This window comes from Octopus sinensis, linkage group LG11, assembly GCF_006345805.1.
Source record: "Octopus sinensis linkage group LG11, ASM634580v1, whole genome shotgun sequence".
NCBI classification, from domain to species: Eukaryota; Metazoa; Mollusca; class Cephalopoda; order Octopoda; family Octopodidae; genus Octopus; species Octopus sinensis.
The window spans coordinates 15,021,389-15,043,798 of record NC_043007.1 but is presented as its reverse complement, the minus strand read 5'-3'; the positions used below and the strand labels follow the sequence as shown (position 1 = coordinate 15,043,798).

General features: G+C 39.8%; 1 protein-coding gene across 2 annotated transcripts in view; it reads left to right on the top strand.

Annotated features, from left to right (window-relative positions):
* The window catches only part of LOC115216967 (von Willebrand factor A domain-containing protein 7), a 53,887-nt gene that overhangs the window by 16,440 nt on the left and 15,037 nt on the right, over positions 1 to 22,410 (top strand). For both annotated transcript variants that reach the window (XM_029786441.2, XM_029786440.2), the window contains exons 7-13: positions 3,416 to 3,595; positions 9,205 to 9,326; positions 10,823 to 10,982; positions 12,506 to 12,579; positions 15,850 to 16,012; positions 18,901 to 19,070; positions 21,262 to 21,373. In XM_029786441.2, coding sequence (XP_029642301.1) covers positions 3,416 to 3,595; positions 9,205 to 9,326; positions 10,823 to 10,982; positions 12,506 to 12,579; positions 15,850 to 16,012; positions 18,901 to 19,070; positions 21,262 to 21,373 — 981 coding nt within the window. The remainder of the gene's footprint in view (positions 1 to 3,415; positions 3,596 to 9,204; positions 9,327 to 10,822; positions 10,983 to 12,505; positions 12,580 to 15,849; positions 16,013 to 18,900; positions 19,071 to 21,261; positions 21,374 to 22,410) is intronic.

The following is a 22,410-nucleotide window of genomic DNA, read 5'->3' as shown; positions in this document are numbered from 1 at the left end:
TTCAAATTCTGCCGAGGTCGACTTTGCCTTTCATCCTTTCAGGGTCGATAAATTAAGTACCGGTTACGCACTGGGGTCGATGTAATCGACTTAATCCCTTTGCCTGTCTTTGTTTGTCCCCTCTATGTTTAGCCCCTTGTGGGCAATAAAGAAATATATATTTCTAACAGTAGTAACTACAGCAATACAAAATACAATGACACAAATTTCAAACTGACCAACTACGGTGTCCCCAGCTACTGTAACATCAACAACAGGAGGTGCAATGGCCCAGTGGTTAGGGCAGTGGACTCGCGGTCGGAGGATCGCGATTTCGATTCCCAGACCGGTCTTGTGTGTGTTTATTGAGCGAAAACACCTAAAGCTCCATGAGGCTCCGGCAGGGCGTGGTGGCGACCCCTGTTGTACACTTTCGCCCAAACTTTCTCTCACTCTTTCTTCATGTTTCTTGTCCCCGACTTCCTACGCAACCGCTGAGCCTGGATGCGCATTCATCCATCCGTCGATGCTCTCGGTGTCGGGGGTTGACCTGCTTTCTCTTCTGCGGGTCTTACGAATAGCAAAGGACCACGTTTCGGACCGCTCAACAGCAACAGCAACCGTAACAACAATAACATCAGAGTAACATCAAATATAGTAACACAAGTCACTTTGTCGCTAACTACAAGAACACCAAATGCTACAACTACAATTATACTAACACTAAACACAAATTCCGCCGAGGTCGACTTTGCCTTTCATCCTTTCAGGGTCGATAAATTAAGTACCAGTTACGCACTGGGTTCGATGTAATCGACTTAATCCGTGTGTCTGTCCTTGTTTGTCCCCTCTATGTTTAGACCCTTGTAGGTAATAAAGAAACATAAACTACTAAAATAAAATATGGATGGAAGCACTCCGTCGGTTACGACGACGAGGGTTCCGGTTGATCCGAATCAACGGAACAGCCTGCTCGTGAAATTAACGTGTAAGTGGCTGAGCACTCCACAGACACGGGTACCCTTAACGTAGTTCTCGGGGAGATTCAGCGTGACACAGAGAGTGACAAGGCCGGCCCTTTGAAATACATGTACAACAGAAACAGGAAGTAAGAGTGAGAGAAAGTTGTGGTGAAAGAGTACAGCAGGGATCACCACCATCCCCTACCGGAGCATCGTGGAGCTTTTAGGTGTTTTCGCTCAATAAACACTCACAACACCCGGTCTGGGAATCGAAACCGCGATCCTATGACCGCGAGTCCGCTGCCATAACCACTGGGCCATTGCGCCTCCCCAAAATAAAATATACAAGACGAATGGAACGCCCCCAGAAAATTGATAGAATGATGTCAGTTTGAACTGCATCGTTTGACTTTATTCGGTCAATCACATCGTCAACAACAATAAGAGCCACACCGCAGGAAGAAGAACAAAAACAAAAAGAAGAAAACGAACAGTATTTGTATGACACGATGCAATTTTTAATTGAGGTGTATATTTGCCAAGAATTAAATTAAGTGAAAAGAAGGATGGTCTGCAATTTATATTGTGAATGCAAAGTGGAGATTAAGAGATAAAGAATCGGTGCCCTCATTGTCGACAGGGTCAATGGTGTCACCTGAATATTGAAACTAAGGCTTCAGTAATGTTGTTAATTGGCGGCGGCCGTAGTATATATAATTTGGTTTTGTTTCCTTTGTACTTAACTGGATTTTGACCACTCCCAAGGACAAGTGTTCGTGTACATGCATGTGTGTTGATAAATACGATGTGAGTTTATGGGGTAAGCGTACGTATGTATGCGTCACAGATTGGTGCATTGAATGCGGTATCTTTGTGTGCTTCAATCATTGGACTGCGGCCATGTTGAGCAACGCCTTGAAAAGCATATATTTATGTGTTTGAAAGTACGTATGTGGTGTGTGTGCGTGCGCAGTGCGTGGCGCCTGGGATGTGCGTGTGTGTATGTGTGTGTGTGTGAGAGAGAGAGAGAGAGAGGGAGATTTAAGGTTGTTCACCCGTGGACAATGTCAGAAAACAGCACAGCTCCCGTGACTTTCGGAAACAAGGCGGTGCTCTAGAATGGCCACAGTCACATGACTGAAGCAAGTAAAAGGGTAAAGAGTAAAAGAGTATATGTAAGTATATACGTATGTAAGTAGGTAGGCACGTACGTACGAACGTATGTGTTATATAGTTAGATACGAGGGGCATTCATTAAAGGTTTCCCCTGACCCACTTTCAGTTATTGCGGGAAACGGAACTTGTACAAGTATAATCATACATGTCTCTACTTGTCACATTGTAAATTGCAGCTTTCCGCTAGTATTCATTTGTCTTTTACAGCTGCTGAAGTAAACTAAGGTGTTATGATGGAAGCGATTGAATGCAGATCAGTGATCAGGTTCTTATACATGAAAAGTCGTGCACCAAAAGAGACTTTCGATGATATGAGAGAAGTTTATATTGTGACTAGCAGTATCGCCCGGCGTTGCTCGGGTTTGTAAGGGAAATAACTATATAAGCATTTTTTAGAGAGTTATAGCCAAAAAGTAGCAAAAAAATGCATTAAAAATGGAAAAAAAATGATGGTAATGTTTTTTTTAAATCGTTGACTCATCGTAGACATTTATAGAGAGTTACTTCCCTTATATAATAGCGAAAAAATGCATTAAAATGGAAAAAAATTATGGTAAATTTTTTTTTAAATCGTAGACTCATCGTAGACGCGCGCTAATACCCAGACGGGCTCGATATGAATCATGACTATAAGATACCCGAATTTGGTTAAACTGCACTGCAAAATGTGGGAGTAGTTAGGAATCTAAATCGTAGGAGACAGACACTCACACAACTTCACTTTTATATATATAGATAATGCACCATCGTACGACGTAGTCAAGCACAAGCATCGTCAGTTCAAATGTGGTCGGACATCGGTGGAAACTACTTCTATTCCTGGACGTCCACATTCCGCCATTGATGACCACACCATCCATAAAGTGAAAGTCGCCATTTTGAAGAATCATCGCATAACTATTCAGTAACTAGCCCAAAATGGGAAGATAAGTGTAGAGTCGAGTCCGTGTTATGCCTCGGGTGTCATATATTTAGTTTTGTACATAGTATTATTCTAGAGAATGTTTAAGAAAACATAAGGAAATTATGAGTTTATTTTAAAATTTGAGATTACATACACAGCATTTTACGTAGGATATGGACAGCTCCCATGAGCACTATCTTTTGAATTTCTGCCCCATTTTGGGGTTGTTATTATTATTATCATCATCATCATCATCATCATCATCATCATCATCATCATCATCATCATCATTATTATTATTATTTTATTTTTATTATTATTATTATTATTATTATTATTATTATTATTATTATTATTATTATTATTATTATTATTATTTGTTAATGTCTTTTAGCAATCGAACGGGCGACTCCGGAATCGCAGGTGTATCTCTTTACCGACGCTCCACCCAAGGAACCAGCCAAGTTCGAAAGTGTACTAACGAAAGCCATAAAGAAACGCATTAGAATCACGCCAATTCTTTCTCGTGGTTGTGGAAAAGACAGAAGAAGGCGAGAGGCTTCAGATACAATTGGTTTGTATTAGTAATTATTATTATTATTATTATCATAATCATTAGATTTCCCATTTCATTTAGTTTCTATTCAGATCAATTAACAACCATGCTGGTAGTTCTGCTCATGTCTTGTGCACAATGCTGTCGTTGCAATTACACACACACACACACACACACACACACACACACACACACACACGCACACATTATCATCCGAGTTCGAATCCCATATAATGCCATTCAGTTGATTGTCAATCATCTAAACTCTGCAACCTCTAACCACACTGACACACTATTTCCTCTCTCTGTTTCTTGTACCGTTACTATGATATCCTTTGTTTATTTCATCTTGTTGTTGGCACTCCGTCGGTTGCGACGACGAGGGTTGGGATCAACGGAACAGCCTGCTCGTGAAATTAACGTGCAAGTGGCTGAGCACTCCACAGACATGTGTACCCTTAGCGTAGTATCGATTGCAACAGCTGATGTACTTGCACGTACAAATGCACGTTCCCACGGCTTTATCAATCGCATTCTCACCTGGAATCGATTTTTGTAATTTTTTCAAGACTTATACACGCCCTGATACCGTCGGTATCTACATATCAAATTTGAGCGCAATCGGATGGAGGATGCTCGAGATCCTACAAGACACACACAGACAGACAGAACGGATTTTATATAACAGATATCTCTTCTGTCTCTCAAATATTTTTTCTTTCTTCCAGAATGTCTTTTTTTTTTGCTCTGTTTTTTTGTTATTGTTTTTGCTTGTTTATTATTTCGTCCAGTTATGAGAGAAATATACGAAAGAAATGTATTGTTCAAAAAGCGAAACAGGGTATTATTTAAATCAGTTATTCTCATCCACTTTGAATTTTACTCCTTATCTTTTGAGCCAACCCACTCCACCTATCTTTTATCAGCTCAAACAGGAAAATATGTTTATTCTGCAGGTAGTATTACTCAGGCGGATAAAACAGAAAATTGCAAAGAAAATAATATTATATCACAGAAATTGTAAAACCTAACAGTAAGCACAACACCCGTCTAGGATAACAATTATATGACCCTTTAATCAGTCCTGGTGTGCTCAGAGAGGGTAGCACCCATTTTTTAAAATTATTGCTTCAATTGGGGGCGCGATAGATTCTTAGTAAAAGCTCGGTTTGATGTGTTTATCAGGATTATCAAACGACATTTGATCATACGGTTTCAGTTGTCACATAGCAATACACAAGAACAAGTAAATGCACACACACTTCACCAAAAAATATGCATGTGCATGCACGCGCGCACACAACACGCACGCTCACATCACTTATGCACATGTATATATGTGCATATATATATATATATATATATATATATATATATATATATATAGGCGCAGGAGTGGCTGTGTGGTAAGTAGCTTGCTTACCAACCACATGGTTCCGGGTTCAGTCCTACTGCGTGGCACCTTGGGCAAGTGTCTTCTACTATAGCCCCGGGCCGACCAAAGCCTTGTGAGTGGACTTGGTAGACGGAAACTGAAAGAAGCCCGTAGTATGTATATGTGTCTTGAACTAATCATATATTATCTCATAACTTGAGAATTTCGTTGATATGATTGCTCTTTTACTCTTTTACTTGTCTCAGTCATTTGACTGCGGCCATGCTGGAGCACCGCCTTTAGTCGAGTAAATCGACCCCAGGTCTTATTCTCTGTAAGCCTAGTACTTATTCTATCGGTCACTTTTGCCGAACCGCTAATTTACGGGGACGTAAACACACCAACACCGATTGTGAAGCGATGGTGGGGGGGGGGGACAAACACACACACATATATATATATATATACATATACATATATACGACGGGCTTCTTTCAGTTCCTGTCTACCAAATCCACTCACAAGGCTTTGGTCGGCCCGAGGCTATAGTAGAAGACACTTGCCCAAGGTGCTACGCAGTGGGACTGAACCCGGAACCATGTGGTTGGTAAGCAAGCTACTTACCACACAGCCACTCTTTCTAAACCTTTAATCAATATAAACCCTAAACTAGACCCCAGGTAATTTATTTCAGTAACATCCTGACCTATTTTTATATTCTAGTATTGAATATATAATATAACGAAGCAGTGGGAAGAAAGTAAAAACATGACGCATTACTATTACTATCACACGAGACTCAACGCTCTATGTCCAAGACTTACACTGAACTGCTTACCAACACTAGCTACCAATCGCACACAGTTCTTTGTTTTATAACAATGAGTCAGTCCACCTTCTAATCACTTGGGAGTGGTCGGAATCCTTCCACAACACCCATGCGGCTCCTCTTCCCACGTACAGCATCCACGACTATTTAATCGTGATTGTATTCGGAATTCTTAAAAGGCAGTGTGCACGTAAATAGTTTTAAGTGAAGCTGCAGTTGATACTGACTGCTTGATTTAGCAACAGCCACCAGTTGCAAGTCGTAGCACCTCTATGAGTCATTGGCATGTATGGAAATACGAACAAGGAGATAATTGGATAATTTTGCAGTGTTGGTGTCATGTTGAGCGCAACAGTTAAGTGAGTGAAACAGGACATTATATTAAATGCTTAGATCTTTATCAATAATTAACCAACTGCTGCAATCGTTGCAATCAGCCCCTCACTGAAAGTAGATGTTGACATTATATATTCGGGTGTGCCAGTGCATACGTGTGTGCGTCTTTGAGTGTACATAAGTGTTTGTGTATGTGTGTTTAGGTGACTATAAATGTTGTTAAGTCGCTGACTGGATAGAGTGCTTTGGTAGAAATGATAAAATAACGATTCTATCAATTGCTCATTGACTTATTTGACGCGAGATACCTTTGTCCCACACATCATCCAAACTTAAGTGTGGATAATTATTCAGTCGTAATTGAATGCTATACTATCATAATTAGACCCTTCCGTTTTTCTGATTATTATCTCTGATATAAGTGTTCTCGGCGGAAAACAATTTACACTTGACAAAACCTGCCACCATTATTTCTGGTCACAAAGAAGGCTCGTGTTCCTATATTCGTCGTAGATAATTTTTTAAATAGATCTATTAAACTCGAGCAAAACTTGACATGAAATATGAACTACCTACCTTTATTACTCTATTCTTATATTCTTTATACGTAAGGATTGTATATTCCATAATACACACACATACACGCGTAAGCAAGCAAGCAAACAAACACATACTATTTTGATAAAACATGTTCAAACTTTTTATATAAAACCTTATAATTCATGATAGCCCCAGGGTCAACAAATATGTTTATGTGTGTGCGTATATTGTGTATGTGTGTGTATACATCAATATATATATATATATATATATATATATATATATAACAGATGGATTGAGGTTCACTACAGCTGTTTCAGACGTGTTTTTTTTATGGATGAACACAAGTGTTACATCATACATATATACGATTTATTCAGGGTACACGACCTAGTGATGAGGGTGTTGCACTCATAATCGCGAGATCGAGGTTTCAGTTTCTGGACCGGGTTGTACGTTCTGTTCTTGAGCAAAACATTTGATCTCACGCTGTTCTGCGATCACTTCGACATCTGATATTTTGTGCACCTGTTCAAGCAACGTCGAGTTCATGGATAGAGGGCGCTGATGTACAGCACAAACATTGATCACTATAAAAAAAAACAAATCCTTTGTTCAGGCTCAGCAAGAAATTGCAGAACCGTCTTTCTCACACTACGAGAGACTAGCTTGGAAGCACTCCGTCGGTTACGACGATGAGGGTTCCGGTTGATCCGAATCAACGGAACAGCCTGCTCGTGAAATTAACGTGTAAGTGGCTGAGCACTCCACAGACACGTGCACCCTTAACGTAGATCTCAGGGATATTCAGCGTGACACAGAGAGTGACAAGGCCGGCCCCTTGAAATACAGGTACAACAGAAACAGGAAGTAAGAGTGAGAGAAAGTTGTGGTGAAAGAGTACAGCAGGGATCACCACCATCCCCTGCCGGAGCCTCGTGGAGCTTTAGGTGTTTTCGCTCAATAAACACTCACAACGCCCGGTCTGGGAATCGAAACCGCGATTCTATGACTGTGAGTCCGCTGCCCTAACCACTGGGCCATTGCGCCCCCACACGAGAGACTAGCATCATATATAATTTAGGATGCCTCAGTGACCTGGAGTTTCTCTTAATGTACAACCGCTTCTTCAGACAAGTCAGGACATAAAATATTAACTGAGATTGTTATAAGAATATCCCAAGGGCCAAGGGTTTTGTGCGAAGGCACTAATTTATATCATATTTGACAAGTTCATCGGTACGAACCCCTAGACCGTTGTCCCACTTCTGTAGCGATTTCAACTAATAAAAGATTATATATATATGTATATATATATATATATATATATATATATATATATATATATATATATATATAATATATATATATATATATATATATATGTTCCCTCTACTTCTTTCTTCGCTCTCCTGTGTGACCCTTCTGTCCGGCAATCGCCATGATAGATCTGTAGCCACTACACACATTTTGTTTCTCTCCTTGTTTTGTTTTGTTTTTTTGTGTGTCCCTTTCTGTAGAAGAGTTTAGGCTCGAAACATAAAAGACTTTTTCAATTTCCTGAGCATTATACTAATACATATGTTTGTTTTATACACCACCTGCCTTCGTCTTTTGTTTTTTGCGTGAACTCTCCCATATACATATATATATATATATATATATATATATATATACATATATATATGGAATGAGACAGAGAGCGAGAGAAAAAAGAATGTATCACCATTAAACAGTATAAACTTTATGCGTATGCATACGTACACCTCTCTGTGGATGTTTTGCCGTTATGTGTGTGTGTGGTGTCTGACTACTGTCGCGGACGGTTATCACCTGTCAGCGATATAAACACCACAAGTCCCTAGAAGAGGTAAATAACGCAGCATTCTATGTTCTAACACAATATCCACTTTAAGTAGATGATAAATATTACCTTTTGTGGAGGTACACGTGGCTTAGTGGTTAGTGGTTAGGGTGTCAGCACCATGATCGTTTGATTGTGGTTTCGATTCCTGGACCGGGCGACGCGTTGTGTTCTTGAGCAAAACACTTCACTTCACGTTGCTCCAGTTCACACAGCTGGCAAAAATGAGTAACGCTGCGATGGACTGGCGTCCTGTCCGGCTGGGGAACACATACGCCATTGAAACTGGGAAATCGGGTCCATGAGCCTGGCTAGGCTTTAAAAGGGCACGTTTTTTTTATTTTAGTAGTAGTAGTAGTAGTAGTAGTAGTAGTAGTAGTAGTAGTATAGTTGGAGGCGCGTGGCTTAGTGGTTAAGGTGTCAGCATCATGATCGTAAGATTTTGGCTTCGATTCCTGGACCGGGCAACCTGGCAAAAATGAGTAACGCTGCGATGGACTAGCATCCCGTCCAGCTGGGGAACACATACGCCATAGAAACCGGAAAAGCGGGCCTATGAGCCTGGCTAAGCTTTAAAAGGACGCATTTATCTATTTTAAATATTACCGTTTGGTATTAAAATTGCTTTTGTCGCTATTAGTCATATATGTGTTATAAATGTGCTCATTTTTTTTCCTCTCTAGATTATGATTTCGATAAAATCAACAGTTGGTATAAAATATTCGACCAGCTTGCAGATAAAACAGGAAGCCAAGTTTATGTGACCAATGAGAAGCAGTTGGAAAATACCCTTACTGTACTCGAAGTAAGTACTTCATCTTTGACGTGAAATAATGCTCGTTTTCGTAAACGGTTTATCTCCGGTTTTCCGTAACGTTAATCGCGGGAGAAATAAAAATTATTGTCCGCTTAGGTTAGGACGCGAGACCATCCCAAACATCTGTAGTTTTTGTCTAACAAATTCAATTTGACAGTGGAGACAGTGGTGACCTACGAACGAAAACAAACATAGAGGGTCGTTAGACCAGAGCGAGGAGGAAATAGTGAACGCTGGGAGAAATATTTCTAATCTTGGATATTTCTATCCCTCAGAGGTTTATATATCTTCAACTGTATTTTAATCTCTGTGTGTGTGTGTGTGTGTGTGTGTGTGTGTGTGTGTGTTCGTGTGTGTGTGTGTGTGTGTACGACGGTCTTCTTTCAGTTTCTGTCCAGTAAATCTACTCACAAGGTTTTAATTAATTTTGAATGTATAGTAGAAGACACTTTCCACGCAATGGGACTGAACCCAGAACCTCTTGGTTTTTATCCCACTAACACAACTGTACCTATAAGAATTTATACTGTCAAAAATTAGTAGTACCTATATTTCGAAGGGCCAGCTCTGTTATACTCTGTGTCACGCTGAATCTCCCTGAGAACTACGTTAGGGTTGCACGTGTTTGCGGAGTACTCAGCCACTTGCACGTTAATTTCACGAGCAGGCTGTTCTGTCGATCGGATCAACTGCAACCCTCGTCGTGACAACCGACGGAGTGCCAGCAAAATATATGTACGTATGCGTGTATGTGTGTGTGTGTGTGTGTGTGTGTGTGTGTGCGTGCGTGTGTGTGTGTGTGTGTGTGTGAGAGTATCCAAAAGTAACCGGAAACGTTCTCTGTGGGACAAATCCGTTGTAGTTCAGGCTTCACCGTCTGAAGCCACTTGATGCGATCCTCAGGCATCAGTCTGCCGACTGGCGTTGTGGAATGTGATCGTACTGCCACGTGGTGCGTCTTTGGTTTGCAGTGCTTCTCCCTCGTTCGTCGATTTTTGCGATGGCCGAAACGAAGGAACAGCGTCTTTCCGTGAAATTCTTCTTTCTGCTGCGGAAAATGGCCGCCGAAGCAGTTGTCATGCTGCTGATGATGATGATGATGATGATGATGATGATGATGTGGTCATAAAGCTACTGCTGCTGCTGATAACGATGATGGTTACGTTGAGGATAATGATCATCATCATCAGCAGCAGCAGCATCTCATTATCATCATCGCCAGCTGATCACGAAGATGATGCTGATGCTGATAGTGATAGTTAAGGCGATTGTGGTAGTGGTGATGATGATGACGATGATGACGACGATGATGATGATGATGATGGTGGTGGTGGTGGTGGTGGTGGTGGTGAAAAGGAGGGGGCGAAGGGAAGGGGAGGAGGAGGGGAAGTGAGGAGGAGGGGAAGGATAAGGAGGAGGAGAAGAATGTGTATTACTTATCCTATGCCTTGTCTAATATGTGTTTGTATTCGTATCTTTCACAGGAAAATTTAGTTGAATATCCCGTAGAAATCATGCGTTCCACACTCCACCCGGCGGATCAAAGTTATTTGGAGATTTATGTCGATAAGAACCTCTGGGACCTTCGAATCACGATCGACACGGCTGGAGACAAATTTTCCGTAAGCTTCTATAGTCCCGATGGTATGTGTATTTCTTCTTCTTCTTTCTTCTTCTTCTTCTTCTTCTTCTTCTTCTTCTTCTTCTTCTTCTTCTTCTTCTTCTTTTCTTCTTTTCTTCTTCTTCTTTTTCTTCTTCTTCTTCTTCTTCTTCTTCTTCTTCTTGTTTGACTTTTGTTTTGTATTTGTACAACTTGACTCCAAGAGGCCTTTTTATTGTGTTTTACAACAACAACAACAACAAAAACATTGAAAAATACCTTGGGAATGAGAACTCAGTTTCGAAATTTCCCCCAAGACACCTGAAGAAGGCTGGAGATTATATCAGCCGAAACGTTGTGTTAACAACAAACAAGATGAGGACAAATATCCGTCGAATGTAAATAATGTAAATAATCTAAATAATGTACATAATTCCTCATCTCTTAAATATAGAACTGTGTACATATATATATATATATATAATATTATATATATATATATATATATATATATATACTAGCAGCTAAGACCTGCTTCACCCGGTCGGTTTGGATGGTGTGGCTGTAAAACCTGCTCTGTGTAAGCATTTTACTTGTTTGGGCACGCTTACGTTAACAAACAATTTTAGAACGACGTTCTTCTGTCAAAACGCTAAAAATAATTGATCAACAAAAAACAACCAAGATTCAAACAAATCAAAAACTAAACCCAAATACTAAGCGAACAATGATGAACCATCCCACTTCCCTTGCGCGTGCACACGCACACAAACACACACAAACACACACAGACATGCATGCACGCACACACGCACATTCACATACCTCCTTTTACATACACACACATATATTCACACAGAGTTGAAACGCTGTTTGATTTTTTTCAGGGTACATTTTTCATCATCCCACTACCAAGTATGACATCACCCCTTCCTTCCTAATTCATCTATCACCCCTTCCTTTCTCATTCATAAACGCAAGAGTATTATTATAGTAGATTATCTCGGTAACTATGAGAGCTATGAAAAAAATACAAAGCCCAGCATCACTACCGAATCATTCTACACAGCTGTGTAATTTTTCGCGCAATCTCACCCATCCGTTTGACCGTGATCCCAAGACAAGAAAGAATCGCCCATGTCAAATTTATATGTATAGAAGATATATATATATTATAATATATATATATAATATATATATATATATATTATATATATATATATATATTATATATATTATATATATATATAATATATATGTATATATATATATTAAATATGGATAAGATCGTTAATTTAAATTAGATTTTATTAAGTAGCCAGTATGGAAATAAAAACCTTCAAAGGTAATAATTATTATTAAAATTATAATTTAGGGTATCTAAGAGATACCACCACGCTGGAAATAGCAGTCAATATTTGACTCTAAAACCACATTAAATGTTCAGCATGACCATTTAATGCGGTTTTAGAGTCAAAATTTGACCCTAAATTATAATTTTATATATATATTTATATATACATACATACATTGTTTTAATGTACTATCTGGATGTTGTATTTTGTAGGTAAAGATGTGCTGGAAGGATCAAATAACTACCAAGTCCAGTTAACGGATACGAAGTATCTTATAAAAATTGACGTAAGTCTTACTCTCCCTTCATCTCTGTTGTAACGAACAGAGCTGTATTAAAGTATGTGCTATGAGTGCTATAGCGCTGAGGTTTAGAGGGACCAGGAAGCCCATGGATCCCTTGATGCGAGGGAATCATATAGGGACGTATAAGTTTAACATGAGTCCCTGAAGATCGCTCTGACACTGAAAATTAAGCCTTGGATGTTTACCTTTTTTAAATTAATTGTTTGTCAGTTTGTTATGAATGAAAATATTTGGTAATGTAAGCAAGTATATTGCTTTCTTCTCTGTGTTATAATCACATAATAATAAGATAGTTATTCTTATAATTGAGTCAGTAGGAAACTTTCCATCAAAGAAGTTCTAGCTGAAAAGGGACACATTGGATAATGTGGCCATATATGTGGGCGGAGGTCTGTTTGCCTTTTGCGTTTGATTCTAACCCTTTAACAACAGGTATTGATGTGTTTATGTCACTGTAAGTTAACAGATCGGAGCTTCAAAAACGAAGTGGAAACTCCGATGAAGCGATGCGCTGATACACAAGCATTCAACTACAAGTGCAATGTATCTTATTGGAGAAACAACTGTAAGCTAATGAAGTTCATGGCATAATATTTTATTCCCTTCTCATTTTAATTTACATGCGCATGCGCGTGTGTGTGATTGATAATGCATCTTTGTTCTTAAAGATTTTGTTCTAATGTACACTATGATTAATACACTGAATATAATTGGTATTTTATCTCTGGTTTACAAATTCTACCTGTCAAAAAAAGGAAAATAACAGCATATACAGACAATTTAGTTAGCCGGATTCCATTTCCACAGAGTGCTTAAAAAGGTATTTGCGTGGGTTTGTTATATATATAGAGAGAGAGAGAGGGAGAGAGGTAGGTAGATAGGTAGGTAGGTAGGTAGGTAGGTAGGTAGGTAAATAGATAGATAGATAGATAGATAGATAGATAGATAGACAGACAGACAGACAGACAGACAGACAGACAGACAGACATACAGACAGACAGACAGACAGACAGACAGACAGACAGACGGACGGACAGACGGATGGACGAACAGACAGACAAATAGATAGATAGATAGATAGATAGATAGATAGATAGATAGATAGATAGATAGATAGATAGATAGATAGATAGATAGATAGATAGATAGATTGATTGACTGATTAATTGATTGATTGATTGATTGATTGATTGATTGATTGATTGAGAGACAGACAGACGGACGAACAGACAGACAGACAGACAGATAGATAGATAGATAGATAGATAGATAGATAGATAGAGATAGATAGATAGATAGATAGATAGATAGATAGATAGATAGATAGATAGATGGATAGATAGATAGATAAGTTTCTTTATTGGCCACACAGGGCTGCACACAGATGGGACAAGTTACAAGGTAGAGCTTTTCTTTTGGGGGATGAAGAGAACAAAAAGCAAAAGAAAAAAAAGGGGTGGCGTAGGTTTTCGATCAAGAGGGATCGTAAAGGGAAGAAAAGAACAAAAACAAACAAAAAATTGAATAAAATAAAAGGAATAAAAAGAAAAAAGGAAAGGTAAAGGAACAAAAGGAAAGAGAAATGAAAAAAGAAGAAAAAAGGGGGAAAAAAAGGGGAAGAGGAAAAAAAGAACGATCAATAGGGATCGTGTATCACAGTGTTATGATATATGGTGTAAAGGGGAAAGCAAGTAAGGTTTATCCGTGGGAAGAAAAGCCTACGAAAAAGACCACGGTAACCTTGGTCAATATTGTTATATGTTACCACATTTGTTTGCAAGTGGGTAACCCTCTGTTTTCAATTTCTGGGTTCATAGGATTATGCTCAAGGTGGCTTCGTCATTCATGCGTGCCATCCTTGCTACATTCACCCATCTTTTTTTAAAACATTCGCTAGACAACACTTCCTCTCTACTCTCACTTTCCTTTCAAGGGTACTTGAAGAAGTTGATGAGAGATTGACCAGAGAGGAAAGTGTTTGTCTCCAATCCTTTCAGACGTGTCCACCAGATACATTCTTTCGCCATAGCCACAAGGATGATGAAAATAGCTGTTCCTTCCCGTTTGAAGGAAGGAGGCGTGACAATATTGACGATAGACTCAGCTGATAAACCGACTCGTCCCACACGTGACAGCAGTTGTTCGACATAAGCCCACAGGTCGGAAATGGTTGGACACTGCACGAGTGCGTGCAGAACGGTTTCGTCGCTCTGACCGCATCCCGGGCAGGTCGGCCCCGTGTTTCTCGAGCCGTGTCTGTAGAGCTTATCCCGAACGGGTAGCGCTTCTCGGTAGCACTGCCAGGCCAGGGATCTCTGGAAGTTGTCCATGGGCCCTGGCCCGAAAGTCGTCCTGAACAGGCGGGTCAGGTACTCCTCGTCGACGTCCAGGTTCGCCCCGAGCTCGTCGTCGTACCTCCCCTCCACTAATCCCCTATAGAATGCTTTGGTTGTGTTGAAGTCACTCAAGGTCGACCCAGGACGGCAGAGTTGCTTGAGAGCAACGCGACACTCGCGGTGCCAATCGCCCTTCCTCGGCCTCTTTTTGATCCACGACTGCAGTTCGGTCATGGAGACGAGCTGCGGGAAAGCGTGCCTCACAAACGGCGACCACACCTGTTCACCGTCGTCTACATAGACCAGAGATGTCGCAGTCTCAGCGCGTGTCTGCGCATCATCAACCACGGCATGCCCAGCCCTCCTTTTAACGGGTGTTGACAGCAAATGGATCGCCTGACCATCGGGACGCATCCTTTCCACAAGAAGCGAAAGAGAATGCGTTGTAGTTTGGTGATGGTAGGGTCGGGACAAGGTACGACGGTCAGGCGGTAGTAGATGACGGACGCGATGTACGTGTTCGCCACCTCCGCCCGACCTTTTAGGGACAGTTTCCTCTCGGCCCATTGCCGGGCGATATAGATAGATAGATAGATAGATAGATAGATAGATAGATAGATAGATAGATAGATTGACTGATTGATTGATTGATTGATTGATTGATTGATTGATTGAGAGACAGACAGACGGACGAACAGACAGACAGATAGATAGACAGACAGATAGATAGACAGATAGATAGATAGATAGATAGATAGATAGATAGATAGATAGATAGATAGATAGATAGATACACACACAATACGAGAACAGGCCAGTCGGTAGACATGGATATAAAAGGTATACAACAACAACAACAACAACAACAACTTTTTAAAAAAAGAAAAATAGCAGCTATATATGATTGTAATTTCAGAAACCCCAAATCGGAAAATGGACGTTGGAACGGACAACTAACGAGCAGAAGCCGAAACGGTGGCTTGTGAAAGTCATTGCCCAGAGTGAAGTCGACTTCTCAGTGAACCTCTATGACAACGAAGATGGCGTGAAATTTGAGATTTCTGGTCGGCCAATTGCAGGTAAATAGTTTATATATATATTATATATATATATATGGAGTGGCTGTGTGGTAAGTAGCTTGCGTGTTTGTGTGTGTGCATGTGTGTGTGTTTGTGTATGCGTGTCTGTGTGTGTCTGTGTATGTATATTATGGTTGTGTGTACATACATACGTACGTACGTACATAGGCGCAGGAGTGGCTTGTGGTAAGTAGCTTGCTTATCAACCACATGTTTCCGGGTTCAGTCCCACTGCGTGGCACCTTTGGCAAGTGTCTTCTACGATAGCCTCGGGCCGGCCAAGGCCTTGTGGGTGGATTTGGTAACGGAAACTGAAAGAAGCCCGTCGTGTATATGTATATATATATATATATAATATATATATATATATTATATATATATATATATATATATATATATTATATATATATATATATATATATATAACGGGAAGCTTTATGAAAATAGACAAAAGACGAAGGCAGGTGGGAAACAAATAAACAATTGTATTAGTATGGCGCTCAGGAAATATAAATAAAACAAGTCTTTAACGTTTCGAGCCTACGCTCTTCAACAGAAAGATACACAGAGAGAAAAAAACACAGAAAGAAGGAGAGAAAAAAAATGCGTGCAGTAACTAACGAACCAACATGGCGATCTGATTTCGGCCAGATATATATGTGTGTGTGTGTGTGTGTGTGCGTGTATGTTTGTGTGTCTGTGTTTGTCCCCCTAGCATTGCTTGATAACCGATGCTAGTGTGTTTATGTCCCCGTCACTTAACGGTTCGGTAAAAGAGACCGATAGAATAAGTACTGGGCTTACGAAGAATAAGTCCCGGGGTCGAGTTGCTCGATTAAAGGTGGTGCTCCAGCATGGCCGCAGTCAAAAGACTGAAACAAGTAAAAGAATAAAAGAGATATGGAGTAAGTAGACACCCTTATAATCATTTAAATTTATTTAAATCTGAAATTATACATTCAAATTATTCATTAATTGTTATAATGTGAATATTTAATATTTAGTAGGCATGCCCTTTGCATTTTTCATTGCAAGGACCATATAAGGCATGCTAATTGATCAGATGGCGAATATTCTCTTGCCAAGTTTGATGCAATAATCTCAAAAGATCTGGCTTTAAAGATACTTTGTTACTCTTTTTATGAAGTGCCCTGTCCATTATGCCCCAGAGGTGTTCAATAGGGTTCATTTCTGGTGACTTGCTTGGCCATGGAAGCTTTTTAATGGCATTCTCTTCCAACAAATCTTGCATCATTTTAGCCGTGTGACAAGGAGCCCCATCTTCCATAAATAAAGAGTCTTCTTCAATCATTTCACCACTTGAGCAGATTGGAAGGAGTCCTTTCTACAATATGGACATCTATTTCTCTGAGTTTATATTTCCCTCACTCTCCACCAGCTCTGGTTGAGCATTGCTCCAAATTGCTCCCCAGACCATTACAGAATAACTGCCATGTTTCATTGTTGGCTGCAATCTCTTCACATAAAATTCTTGATCACAGAGTCTCCAGACTCACACTCGACTACTGTCAGAAAATACAACAAATCTGGACTCATCAGAGAATACGACAGTATCCCAAAATGCTAGTGGCCGTTCCACCACCTTATTGGCTCAATCTTCTCTCCACTTGATATTGGCTGGTCGAAGAAGCTTCCTTCTTGCTGCTCTGCCATAGCAACCAAGTTTGAGGAGATACCTGATAGCTGTTCTGGGATTGATACCAACTTGATCTGCTATGAATTATCCGCCACACATCTCTTAACAAAGAGAAAGGTACTGCCAAAGGACCCTAGTCAACCTGGGCGAGGTGATGTGGACTCCTTCCCCTCTCTGGTGAATTGCACAATCCCTCTTTCAACTGTAGAAAACGGGATTCCACCTTCAAAATGACCCAGAATACGGCCTCTTTGAAATTCAGACAGCTGCAAAGCTTCTTTTGTACATGGCGTGATTAAACAGTCGCATATAGAACTGAAACATAGAAATGTCGATTGATAAAATATATATATAAACCTTTACAAGTTAGAACAAACATAAAACGATGTTTTATATCATGTCTATTTACTTCTGTCATGTCTGTGTGTACATACGGTGGAGGATAAAAGATATATATATATATATATATAGAAATATATATATATATATATATATATATATATATATATTATATATATGGTGGGGATAAACGTAAACACGACACACACATATATAATATACTAGCGTAGCTGGAGAGGGTGGAGGGCTGCTCTTTTATGGTCTGCACTAGGCAATATTATGTTGTTGGGATCCCGAGGACGGCAAGCTAAGGGACGCCCCAGGCGGCATACACTCTAGCTACGATAGTATATACATAGTGTATACATATAGATAGAGAGAGAGATACATACATACATACATACATACATACATACATACATACATACATACATACATACATACATACATACATACATATATACGTATACATACATATGTCCACGGTGCCACGCAGTGGGATAGAACCCGGAACTATATGGTTGAAAAGCAAGGTCAGCGTTTTTAAGGTTAGGGAAGAAATTGTCAGCATTGACCCCAGAACTTGGCATGCACTTTATTTTATCAACCCTTGAAAGGATATAAGGCAAACTCGGCCTCGGTGAGATTTGAAACCAGAAAGTACGGAACCGTAAGTGAAGGCCAAACAAAAGCAAGACATGGTATTTGTAGATAAATATTTATCGTTCCTCCATCACCACCGCTACTATCACCATTAACAACACCTGAACAAAAGCCGAAAGTTACCAACGCTCCCAGAAGTATTGTTAGTCCCAGAACAAAGTTGTTGATTCTTTGATACCATTTCGCTATTAAAGCGTTTATTTTCTGCTTCTTTCTTTTACACTTCTAGGGACGAAGATCACGGCACAAGTGAGAATTCCCAAAGTTAAACTGATCGATAAACTGGACGAGATAATCTTATTCGATAAATACGGTAACATTCTTTTGAAATCCAACCTGAAACAAGGCAAACATCGCAGAAACCAAAGCTTCAAAGGAAAGTTCGCTATTCCGAAAACGGTGAGTTGAATTATGTGAATATGTTATACATACATACAGTCATATGGGAAGTTCATTGGCATCTTTTCGGTTTGAACGGCAGTTTTTAACATAATTTATAGGTAACTAAAAAATGTTAAACTTCGTATACTGCTAGAGTGTGTTTATAAAACATCTTTTTCTCTTGGCTTTATTGAGAAAATTCTATAGTTTGTAAGATATTTGTTGTTGTTTTTTCTTCAATTTCTGCAATTTCAACCAATCAATGACGTCTATTGAGTTAAAAAGCATTCTGTACCGTATGTATATGTCCCTCGTTTAAGAAACAGATTGGGTTTATTTACATTTGTGAAGAAAAAAAGATACCCTTCCCCCTACCCCTAACCCAAACTAACCCTAACTAACCCTAACCTTAAAAGACATTGAAATGCAATAGAGCGATTCTGAGGTCATGATAATGGGTGACAATTTCATATGACACCGCTAGAAAAAAACTGCCGTTCAAACCGAAAAGATCCGCTATATGTATTATTATTAGGAATTACATGTATTATAATTTAGAACTGTGTGGTTCGGCTTCCTGAGACTTAAAGTTTCGCGGGCTTCGAACAGAAAACCGTCTCGTTCGAGATTAGGTTCACTTTCCCCAGATGCCATGCAACGGGACCGAACTCGGGTGATCAAGGTTGCATAACGAACTTCTTAACCATGTGACAATACTGAACATATACACGTGCATATATGTGTGTATGTGTGTGTGTTTGTGTGTGTTTGTGTGTGTGTGTGTGTGTGGTGTGTGTGTGTGTGTGTGTGTGTGTGTGTGTATGCGTGTCTGTGTGTGTATGTGTATGTATATTATGGCTGTGTGTACATCCAACAATCCGAAACTTCTAAGTGGTTACCGTCCGTATATAGGCGCAGGAGTGGCTGTGTGGTAAGTAGCTTGCTTACCAACCACATGGTTCCGGGTTCAGTCCCACTGCGCGGCACCTTGGGCAAGTGGCTCCTACTATAGCCTCGGGCTGACCAAAGCCTTGTGAGTGGATTTTGTAGACAGAAACTGAAAGAAGCCCGTCGTATATATGCATATGTATATATGTGTGTGTGCGTGTATTTGTTTGTGTGTCTGTTTGTCCCCCCCAATATCGCTTGACAACCGATGCTGGTGTGTTTACGTCCCCGTAACTTAGTGCTCGGCAAAAGGAACCGGTAGAATAAGTACTAGGCTTCCAAAGAATAAGTCCTGGGGGTCGATTTGCTCGACTAAAGGCGGTGCTCCAGCATGGCCGCAGTCAAATGACTGAAACAAGTAAAAGAGTAAAGAGTATATACATACTTACAAACATATACTTACACACCCACGCTCATCTACTCTTGCACGCACACAGACACATACATACATATATACCTACGTACATACATACACAGACCCATAACTAATAACACCAACACCAGTACCAACAATCCGTAACAAGGTATCGTGTTTATCCTTTTAGTAGGTTTATATAAACGGGTGAGAAGGCGGCGAGCTGGCAGAAACGTTAGCACGCCGGGCGAAATGCTCAGCGGTATTTCGTCTGCCGTTACGTTCTGAGTTCAAATTCCGCCGAGATCGACTTTGCCTTTCCTCCTTTCGGGGTCGATTAACTAAGTACTAGTTACGCACTGGGGTCGATATAATCGACTTAATCCGTTTGTCTGTCCTTGTTTGTCCCGTCTGTGTTTAGCCCCTTGTGGGTAGTAAAGAAATAGGTATTTCGTCTGCCGTTACGTTCTGAGTTCAAATTCCGCCGGGGTCAACTTTGCCGTTCATCATTTCGGGTTCGATAAATAACGTACCAGTTACACACTGGGGTCGATATAATCGACTTAATTCGTTTGTCTGTCCTTGTTTGTCCTCTCTGTGTTTTGCCCCTTGTGGGTAGTAAAGAAATAAGTATCGGCTAGCTCACTGCCCCCAACACAGTCGGCCTTGTGCTTAAAAAGACGGGATGCTCATGGCTAGATTCTTCTAGATCATGAATCTACTCAAGCTAGATTGATCTCGAACTAACCAACAACGAGGAATACAACGCGATCTTTACGAACCAAGGTGTCTTGTTTACCCTTTTAGTAGGTTTATATCAACGGGTGGGGCCATTATTTAACTTATCAAAACGGATATGATCTTTTATTGATGTTCTTTATCTGTTGTTTCTTCTCTTCTATTTAGACTTTCTATATTGGAATCAAAGGAAGAGATAAGAATGGAAATACGTTTACACGTACGAAATTCATACCGTATATTCCGTCAAGCATGAAGTTGGAAGTGACTCCAATTCCAGGTGAGTAAAACAACAGCGTGCAATAGTTTTTGCATATATATTATTATAGTGCGTGTGTTTTTATTGGCTAAACTGGCAAAATGACCATTCCTAAATACAACAACATATGTTTCAACACACGATTTCACATCAAGAATCTTGCAAAACAAATATATAAACGTAAGTGTTTGCTTCATTTATAGCAAAAATCGTGGAAATTACTATGGGCTTTGATTTGGTAGTCATATAAACACACGCGTAAATACAAGGACGCGCACACACACACACACATACGTATTTCTATACATTTATATACATGAAATGCATGTGTATGTATATCTGTCTGTATTTATGTATGTATGTATGAATGTATGTATTTATGTATCAGCATATATGTTATTCTAAGTTTAGTCTTTACTCTGTTGCTATTCGGTGTGTCTACTGTCTATTGCGTTTCTCAAGTAACACACATAGACATACACTTACACACGTAATACACACACAGACATAGACACACACACGCGTGCATGCACACACACAGACATAGACACACGCGCGCGTGCATGCACACACACACATATAAGATCCAGGGATCAAGGTGTAGGAAGTTCCGGACTACAAATGTTTCATAGCGATCGGAACCGCTGAGGTCCGGCTCTGTATGAAACATGTGTAGCCTGGATCTTATCTGCTCCAATCATTAACTCTTGTGTGTGTATATATATATGAATTTTTTGCGTAATGAGATGAAAAACCAAGGCTGTATAGATATTAGAGCATTTATAGATAGAAGGATATTAATTAATAATAATATATTAATTAATAATATCCCTTCATTGAAGACGGTGTGAGAGGAAAACTTAAGTCATAGTTAGTTTCGATGAAGGGATATTATTAATTAATATCCTGGAAATAGCTGTAAGACCTTCTATCTATAAATGCTCTAATATCTATACAGCCTTGGTTTTTTTATCTCATTACGCAAAAAATTCATATATACACACGCTGACATAGAACCAACGTTGAACACTTTATTCGCAATATTACCGAATCTGGAA